This window comes from Mus caroli, chromosome X (genome assembly GCF_900094665.2).
Source record: "Mus caroli chromosome X, CAROLI_EIJ_v1.1, whole genome shotgun sequence".
In the NCBI taxonomy this organism is placed as follows: domain Eukaryota; kingdom Metazoa; phylum Chordata; class Mammalia; order Rodentia; family Muridae; genus Mus; species Mus caroli.
In genome coordinates, this window is record NC_034589.1 from 135,796,231 (window position 1) to 135,806,156 (window position 9,926).

The 9,926-nt window shown below is 36.4% G+C and overlaps 1 protein-coding gene and 1 non-coding gene across 5 annotated transcripts in view; both read right to left on the minus strand.

Annotated features, from left to right (window-relative positions):
• The window catches only part of Lrch2 (leucine rich repeats and calponin homology domain containing 2), an 89,144-nt gene that overhangs the window by 6,189 nt on the left and 73,029 nt on the right, over positions 1 to 9,926 (minus strand). For 3 of the 4 annotated variants that reach the window (XM_029473654.1, XM_029473655.1, XM_021153737.2), the window contains 4 exons: positions 5,077 to 5,134; positions 4,260 to 4,372; positions 3,944 to 4,081; positions 3,731 to 3,808 (listed from right to left, as the gene is read on the minus strand). In XM_029473654.1, coding sequence (XP_029329514.1) covers positions 3,731 to 3,808; positions 3,944 to 4,081; positions 4,260 to 4,372; positions 5,077 to 5,134 — 387 coding nt within the window. Of the gene's footprint in view, positions 1 to 3,730; positions 3,809 to 3,943; positions 4,082 to 4,259; positions 4,373 to 5,076; positions 5,135 to 7,908; positions 7,960 to 9,926 lie in introns of all 4 variants that reach the window. The other variant, XM_021153736.2, reaches the window with a different exon arrangement.
• LOC115030213 lies at positions 7,447 to 7,575 on the minus strand. The gene has a single exon (XR_003835822.1). It is a non-coding gene; the product is annotated as a small nucleolar RNA SNORA35 (small nucleolar RNA).

Genomic DNA, 9,926 nt, shown 5'->3' on the forward strand with positions numbered 1-9,926 from the left:
AAGGAAGAAGAAAGGAAGAAGAAAGGAAGAAGAAAGGAAGAAGAAAGGAAGAAGAAAGGAAGAAGAAAGGAAGAAGAAAGGAAGAAGAAAGGAAGAAAGAAAGAAAGAAAGAAAGAAAGAAAGAAAGAAAGAAAGAAAGAAAGAGCAATTTGCAAATTCATTTAGAATAACAAAAAAGCCTAAGATAGCAAAAACTACTTTCAATAATAAAAGAATTTCTGAGGGAATCACCATCACAGATCTCAAGCTGTATTAGAGAGCAATAGGTGCAACAGTGATTTAAAAAAAAAATGCCATGGTATTGGTACAGAGACATGCAGGAAGATCATTGGGATACAATTGAAAATCCAGAAATGAACCCGCACACCTATGATCACTTGATCTTTAACAAAGGAGCAAAAACCATCCAGTGGAAAAAAGACAGCATTTTTAACAAATGGTGCTGGTTCAACTGGTGGTAGAAAAAAAACTGGTTCAGCATGTAGAAAAATGAAAATTGATCCATGCTTATCTCCTTGTACAAAGCTCAAGTCTAAGTGGATCAAGGACCCTGCACAAAGCCAGATAGACTGAAGCTTATAGGGGAGAACGTGGGCAAGATCCTCGAACACGTGGGCACAGGGGGAAAATTCCTGAACAGGACACCAATGGCTTATTCTGTAAGATCAAGAATCAACAACTGGGACCTCATAAAAGGGCAAAGCTTCTGTAAGGCAAAGGACACTCTCAATAGGATAAAATCTTTACCAATCCTACATCCCATAGAGGGCTAATATCCAATGTATACAAAGAATTCAAGAAGTTAGACTCCAGAGAACCAAATAACCTTATTTTAAAAAAATAGGGTACAGAGCTAAACAAAGAATTCTCAACTGAGGAATACTGAATGGCTGAGAACCACCTAAAGAAATAGTCAACATCCTTAGTCATCAGGAAAATGCAAATCAAAACAACCCTGAGATTCCTCCTCACACCAGTCAGAATGGCTAGGATCAAAAACACAGGTGACAGCAGATGCTGGTGAGGATATGGAGAAAGAGGAACACTGCTCCATTGCTGGTGGGATTGTAAGTTGGTACAACTACTCTGGAAATAAGTTTGGTGGTTCCTCAGAAAATTGGACATACTCAGAAGATGCTCCAACATGTAATAAGGATACTGCCCCACTAGGTTCATAGCAGCCTTATTTATAATAGCCAGAAGCTGGAAATAACTCAGACGTCCTTCAACAGAAGAATGGATACATAAAAAGTGCTACATTTAGACAGTGGAGTACTACTCAGCTATTAAAATGATGCATTCATGAAATTCTTAGGCAAATGGATAGAACTAGAAAATATCATGCTGAGTTAAACCAATCGCAAAAGAACATACATGGTATGCACTCACTGATAAGTTGATATTAGCCCAAAAGCTACAAATGACAGACCACATGAAGCTCAATAAGAAGGAAGACCAAAGTGTGGGTGCTTCAGTCCTTCTTAGAAGGAGAACAAAATACTCACAGGAGCAAATATGGAGATAAAGTGTTGAGCAGAGACTGAAGGAAAGGCCAGCCAGAGATTGTCCCAAGTGGGGATTCATCCCAGATACAGTTACCAATCCCAGACACTATTGTGGATGCCAAGAAGTACATGCTGACAGGAGCCTGATATAGCTGACTCCTGAGAGGCTCTGCCAGAGCCTGACAAATACAGAGGCAGATGTTACAGCCAATCATTGGACTGAGCAAGGGGTCCTCAATAGAGGAGTTAGAGAAAGGACTGAAGGAGCTGAAGGGGATTGCAATCACATACATAGAACAACAATATCAACCAACCAGACCCCTCAGAGCTCCCAGGGACTAAGTCATCAACAAAGGAGTACACATGGCTCCAGCTGCATATGTAGCAGAGGATGGCCTTGTCAGGCATCAATAGGAGGAGAGGCCCCTTGGTCCTGTGAAGGCTTGATAGATGCCCCAGTATAGAGGAATTGAGGCCAGGGAGGTGGGAGTTGGTGGATAGGTGGAGGAACAGTCTCATAGAAGCAGGGGGAGGGAGGATGTAATACGCTGTTTCTGGGAGGGAGAGAAACTGGGAAAGGGGATAACATTTGAAATGTAAATAAAGGAAACGTCCAATAAAAGATTTTAAAAATTTAAGGCATCATATAGAAATCACAAATAGTAAGAAAACAGAAAGCAAAATCAAAGTACACATGGGTTCACTGTTTCTCTTTAAAAAAATAAATTGTGTCTATTCAGTTGAGTTAAAAGTTTCATCTGATGAAAAGTCAATGACATCACTGTTTAAAAGAGAGCTGAACACAAAGTAATTGAAATCTCGGAGTGTCACTTTCCTCAGTAGACATCTTAACATCAGGTTTATGAAATCCTCAAGATTGGGAACATTTTTATTATAAATTTTAATCTATTAATGTCACTGATTTGATTTTACAATACTGCAATTACTTTTTAAAATACAAGCCAATTCATATGTGGAAAGCCTTTTGGGGTACCGCTTGGCAGGAGTCTGACATTGGCCAAGGACAAGGAAATGGGCTTCAGGCAGGAATCTGACATTGGAAGTAAGCTCAGGCAGGAATCTGACATTAGGGCTTAATAAGGAAGTAAGTTTCAGCAAGAATCTAACTTTAGGCTGTAATAGGGAAGTAGGGTAAGGCAGGAATTTTAGTCTTAGGATGGAACAGAAGAACTAGGCTTCAGGCAAAATTTAGGACTTGGACAAGGAAGTGGACTCAAGTATTTTGGTCATAATGACAAGCCCTTTTAAACAACTGCCATGGGAGTAATCACAGGACTTTGCTTACTGCTTTGTTAGTTCCTTATTGTACTGTATGACCAAAATACTTGCATGTAATTAAAATGGTATAAAAAGTGGATTGGGAAATTAAATTTGCCTTCAGTCTCAGAATTGACTGGGGTCATACTACAATGTTGTCTGTCTTTTTTTCTTTTTAATCCTCACTCCCGTGCTGGAGAACCTGTTGACTGACTGAGCAGGCTTGGTCATTCATACTCATTTTAAAGTTCCAAATATGTACACACACACACATATGTGTATATATATATATATACACCTATTTTTTAAAGTTTTATGTGCATTGGTGTCTTGCCTACATGTATGTCTGTGTGATGGTTTCAGATACCTAGAACTGTAGTTACAAACAGTGCTCTTGAGCACTGAGCTATCTCTCGTGCCCTGTACCAAAATTTATAATTTGGCAGTTTCATTGTTTTTAATATAGTTATACTAATATGTAACTATATTAGATGGAATTCAAAATTTATTCATGAAGTTACAAATAAGAACTTGAGTATAGTTCAGTAATAGAATGTGTGCTTTACAGGTATGAGGCGTTGGGTTCAATACGCAGCATAACACTAAAGAGCAACAAGGGGTCTAAATGTCCCTCAGCAGAACACCAGCAACACCAATTAAATTACAACAGCAATGGTTTCACAATTAAGCTTCAGTTGTCACAACTAAATTCTGTTTACTCAGTTGTAGCTACGATTAGCAAACATTTTACATATAGGTAGATGCTTAATAAAGGCCCTCTTTAAAAGATTTTAAAACACTGTAATTACATATATGTGCATGAAAGAGACAAAAAGAAGATACTCAAATTTGTGTTCACAAAGTGTTATCCATCCCCCACTATGAAGATGATTTTACTTTCCTTGTAACAGATTAATAGTTAAATGGCAAGTTTGTCAGATAATTACCTGTGAAACACCCAACTTTTTGCAAGCATCAAGAAAATTTTCTACATTTCTTCGACATTTTGCCATGCTCAGCTTGGGCTGTGAGGTAGAAGAAGAGAGACACACATCATAAGTATTCTTCTAAAAGAACTTAGTTGATATTGGAAAATGTATTATGGGTATTATTTAAAGACAGTCTTAAAGGAATAGCAGTAATCTATTGACACTACTTACCACTGCTGGTGATGGTACATGAATGCTAGCTACAGAGCGTGGCCTTATGTGATTGGCCAAATGGCAAAGAACAACTCCATCCATCAGTGCGGCTCCTATGTCATCAGGCAAAATGACTTTTAATCTGGATTCAAGATTCTATAAAGAAATAAGGATAAATTGCAGGTATCTTATGTAAACACGGTGTACATTCACATTATTAATCATGTGAACAAAAATTGAAAGAGCATTAAGAATAAAAATTCAGTATACTTTATGAATTTGCTGAATTAAACCCGTTCCTGTAAAGGAGATGCACAAGGTCAATGTGACTTACATTGCGAAGCTGCCTTATCTGTTCACGCTCTTCCCGTAAATGCTCCATCTTTCTTCTCATTGTAAATCCTGGATCTGCTGCCCCATATTCTTGACGAGATGCACGACTGAAGGCTGTATAGAAATAAAAATTCCCTAACTTTTAATAAAGATAATCCAAAGACCAACCATCCATGGAGAAAGAGGTGTGATCAAAAGCAGACGTACAGAACTATAGAAGATGTTATTAATACTACATTCGAATATTTTAATATTTAGCTACATAGTACAAAATCAACAGGCAACAAAAGTTCAGTGACTTCTAACACTTACATATGTTCTTACTTAACAATATGTTATGAGAAACTTATGACCCAGGTTAAAAGGGTTGATTGCACATATGTTCTACCTCTAAAGAAAAAGAGGAAATTATTCTGGAAGGTCAAGATAGTTATTTTGGAATAATTCAATACCTTGCCAAGTAAAATGGATCCATTTCCTCATGGGCATGCTGAATGCAAAAGATCCCTGTTTTAAACCACAATCTAATGGAATGCTATAATTTCAAACAGTGTTTTGTCTGCTGTCAAGGGGCTTATTCTAACAGCAGTCACAGCAGAGAAGAAATAAAGACTGCAGGATACCTAAGGCAGGAAGGAGGTGACAGGAGGTTGGAGAAAATGGGGAAGAAAGAAATGATGGCAGAAATTGTAAAGGCAAAGAAGATCAAGAGAAGAGGGAAAAGAAGCTTTGAGTACACAAAATTACAGATTCCAAAGCATTTAAACTGAGAAACTCTAGATTCAACATAGACAAGAGATTTTATTTAAAGACTATACCTGATCTAGGCTTCAAGCCAAAGGGACCATGTGAAAAGCCATCAGACCGGTCATATTCCTAAAAAAATAAATAAATAAATAAAATAAACAAAAAGAGGAAAACCTTTGTTGTTTCAAAGTCACCAAGGTAAACCAAGGTACTTATTCATACCCGCTCCAATTTTCAGATTTATTTCCATTGTTTCCATGAATAAAGTCAACTTCAGTTTCAACTCAAACTGATATGTTAATGTTTTTAAAAGTCAATAAATATTGCTAAGTTACTTGGGTATGGATTTTTTAATTTTCCTTTAATTTTTAAAAAATAAGTTGTGTGTGTGTGTGTGTGTGTGTGTATGTGAGAGAGAGGGGGGATGGGAAGAAATTGGGGGAGAGGGAGAGGGACAGAGAAAGTCAGAAGACAACTGGGAAGGCACTTCTCTCCTTCATTCATGTGAGTCCTTGTAACTAAACTGAGTTAGTCCAGCTTGGTGGCAAAAGCCCTTACCCAGTGAAGTAGCTCACCAGCCTAGATTCTTATAGAAAGAAAAAAAAAAAAACAAAAAGAAAGACCATTAACAAGGTGGGACAGAGTTTTTTTTAAAAGAAGAATCCAGTTAGTCTCTAAAATAAAGAAGCACATTTCAATGAAAAGATTTATCAACCTGGACTATGTATCTACACAGACTTAACACTTAGCAGTGGCAAACTTGAGACCAGTCCTCATATTTATATGAACAGGGGTTTCAGAATATATGATCATAGATTACTGTGTCTTCCTTCTATTATTATTTCATTATTTCAAATTGCTTCTGCAAGCTGTGGTGAGCTATCAAAGACAAATGGAAATAAATCAGCAATTGGAATGAAAAGCTTAAGGTATATTTGTCGAAACATTTATTTTTAATGTGAATAATTCCATGCAATTCAAATGAGATTGTTGTAAACATTAAGTGAGGAGATTGAAAGTGCTTTAAAATTTTTCTAATTTATAAAAAATTGATAACTATAATGCACAGCAGTGACTTATTACTCAGGGTGACAACTCTGGGAAGCAGGCAGGGCCAAAACCTCAGTTACTTCTCTGTCATTTACTGATTAGGCTAATTGAGGAAGCAACTGGTCTTTCCCACTACAAAATCATAAAAGCACACAAGTAGGACTATATTTATGTTCAAATGAAACATAGGGGCTTTGTTAAGATGATATACAAACAGGCTTTAGCATTTTCTTTTTCACATGCAACGGAAGCAGTCAGAATTCTGCAGGGTGTCTGCATCTTCTCTAGATATGCTAGGCAGCTCAGTGTGGATGTCAGCAGAGCTACAATACACATAGTCATGAGTCTACCCATCCACAGCCTTATATGCTGTCCACATTTGTTAGGTTAAATTGTTATAAATTCCTGAACAGGAATTCCAGTCATCCAAACACAAGCAAAAGTTATAAAATCAATATAACTTAGCTGGAAAAAATGACATTAATATACCACCTGGTAGACACAGTCCATCATATCATAGATCAACTATGCAAACCCCAGTGTAGTCATGTCTACCCCTACATTTGTTATAACTTACAGAGAAAGGGTCTAAAAGCATGCAACTATGACAAACGTTAGGTCATCCTAACTTACATTGTTCCCTAACACCACGTGCATCATTTTACTTTCCATGTAATTTAGAAATAGGTTTATTACTTCCATGCTCAAAGCTATATCAATTTTTAATAATACAAATCATGCAGACTAATAAAGAATGAATTCCAGCTTTCTAAAAATGTAAATGCACTTACATAAAATGTACATAATCAAATTTATACAATGAATTCAGATCAATTAAACAGTTTAAGACCTAAATTCACCAAATGAACAGTTATTTTCTTGCTAATGAAAATGGACTGTAGAATACTAAATAAACTAAGTGAGATACTATTTAAAATGCTTTATTTTTTTTATTACGTATTTTCCTCAATTACATTTCCAATGCTATCCCAAAAGTCCCCCATACCCTCCCCCCCACACCCCTACCCACCCATTCCCACTTTTTGGTGTTCCCCTGTACTGGGGCATATAAAGTTTGCGTGTCCAATGGGCCTCTCTTTCCAGTGATGGCCAAATAGGCCATCTTTTGATACATATGCAGCTAGAGTCAAGAGCTCCGGGGTACTGGTTAGTTCATAATGTTGTTGCACCTGCAGGGTTGCAGATCTCTTTAGCTCCTTGGATACTTTCTCTAGCTAAAATGCTTTAAATTTATTGTTGCAAAGCAATAGATTAAACTAAGTTAAAAGAACTAGTCATTCAAACCATCAGAGTATTTGAACAGCATGTTATAATTTATGATTTTCATATACCAACTCTCCCCTTGTTCTTTAGATTTCATATACCTGCAAAAGTGTAACCTCCTGTCGATAGGAACAACCCACTGCAGGATTGTTTCTCGTGGAAAAAGGACATTTCTCTTGCATTGTTTTCAGACCTAATTGGTTACAAGGAAAACCAAAGGCCATTGCTCAATGCTCAAGGGAAACTTTCACAGTAAAATTCCAAGGCCATTGTTAAGATCTACCACTTATTTTAAAATGTTGAGAGATAAGACAGCATACATCTCAAAGTAATGTAGACTTATGTTCCACAGAAAACTATAAATTATTACAATTTACTTGGAATATTTACAGAAAAAGATGGTAATCATAATTTTTACAGACAAGACTTGTACAAAATAATCAAGCACAGATTTTTTAAAGTGCATAAATTAGTTTATAAAAATTAAAAATAAGATTTTTTTGAGAAAGGAGGAAAGGAAGAACTCTTTGGCAAACACGTAAAAGACAAATCATTAAAACAACTTGTACCTCAGATGATACCGGAGACTGTGCTGACAAATGAGCATTATCACTCTCTTGCTAAAATATAAAAATAAAAACATGAAAGATGAAATTAAAATACACAATGATGATTTTAACATACAAAAAGACAATGGAAGACTGAGCCTATAAAATATCCAAGGAGGAATTGACAATGTAAAATCTGGAATCTTGCCACTTAAATGTTGTTGGTGAACTACAGTACAAGTATTCTCAGTGAATTTGTTAGACATGAATGATCTCTGGCTCCAACTAATAATAAATCAGATTCAATATAAGAAACCCTAATGATTTATAAGTATTTTATAGAATCAGAACTATAGTCTCGGTACAGTAGATTAGATGTATAACCATCTGAGACCTATCAATGAAAGCTAGCAAGAGGTCATCATAATTAATAAGAAACTATCTGGAAGATAATGTATATTAGTATAAATAGAGAACTATTTACAAAGAATTTAATTGAATAAAACAATAAAGGGCTAGTAGTTTTGAATAAATAGTCTAATGTTAAAATAATGCAAAAATCTTGACATCTAACCTGGAAGGTGAATACCACATAAAACAAATGCTCATTTGACAAATGATATCTGGACACCTACTATGTCAGATAATGTTCTAGACACTAAGATAAGGAAATTTGGTAAAATATCATCCTTAGAGAATGTCTCAGTCTAGAGGGAAGAAAGATTCATGTGAGCGGTTATTAGAACATTCCCAGTCTATGTATGGCCTAGTAGGAAATCACAAAGAAACTGTGGAGGAAAGGAAGGGATGCTGAAAAAAGGTAAGTTTTCTGAGAGCAAGTAACAAATCAGCAAAAGCTAGGTAAAGCAAAAAGATAAGAATGAAGACACAGAGCAATAAATTTTAAAAAAAAAGATGACTGTAGAGCAAGCCTGTGTTCCTGCAGATGACAATGGTGAAAGGAGGGCAAGCTGTGAGGTTCTGTTGCTATGGCTACCAGGGCTTTTATTAAAATGGACAAAGAATTTACGTTTAAGGCATTGGTGAAACTGAAGGTTTCTAAACAAAGGAACAGCCTTCTTGTATTTTCATGTATTTGTATTCTGAAAGCAGCAGGAAAATGGACTTAAGGGATAAAAGTGGTGGGAGAGACATTCAATTGATAAAGTGTTTGTAGTATAAACATAGAGACATGAGTTAGGGTACTCAGTACCCACTTACAATGGTGAACTGGTGGCATGTTCTGTGATCCCAAGAATGAGAAGGCAGAGAGAAGAGAATCTTTGATCTCACAGACCAGCAAACCTAGCTGAATCATGGAGATTCAGATTTACTAACAGACATTGTCTCAAAAAAAGGATGTTGAAAAGGACTAAGGAAGACACTGGAAGGTGACAAAGAGCTCACATAGATAGATAGATAGATAGATAGATAGATAGATAGATAGATAGATAGACAGACAGACAAAGAGATAGAGAGATGATATAAAGACAAAAATCAAGGAAGCTACTGTAGGAAACCAAGCAAAAAAGACCAAAGAAGCAAAGATGGAAATGAAGGTGGAGTGTGTAGACAAAATATTTCAGTGCCTAAAAATAAGAAAGAGAAATAGTGGATTTAGTAATGGAATAGATATTGACGCAGTTGGGGGAAAATTGATAGACAGAAGGCAAGGAGGACAGCCAAGTTGAACCTCTAGCTTGGAGATCAGAGAATGTTTTCTGTGGAAGGCTAGATAGTAAACATTTTAGACATATGGTCTAGGTGGTAACTGCGTAAATGTCAGTAGGATAGAAAGGCATCTATATGTAAATGGTTGCAGATCTTTTGTATTTAAACTTCAATTACAAGCATAGTAAGTGAGCTCTGTGCCACCTTGCCAACTTCTGATTTGTCTAGAAGGGAGATACTGATTTGATAAAGTAGTTATCAACTTTGCCTGCAGTGAACTCAAATGGAAAACTCTTGAACATGTCACTTCTCTCTGTCTGTCTCTCTCTCTCTCCCTCTCTCTCTCTCTCTCTCTCTCTCTCTCTCTC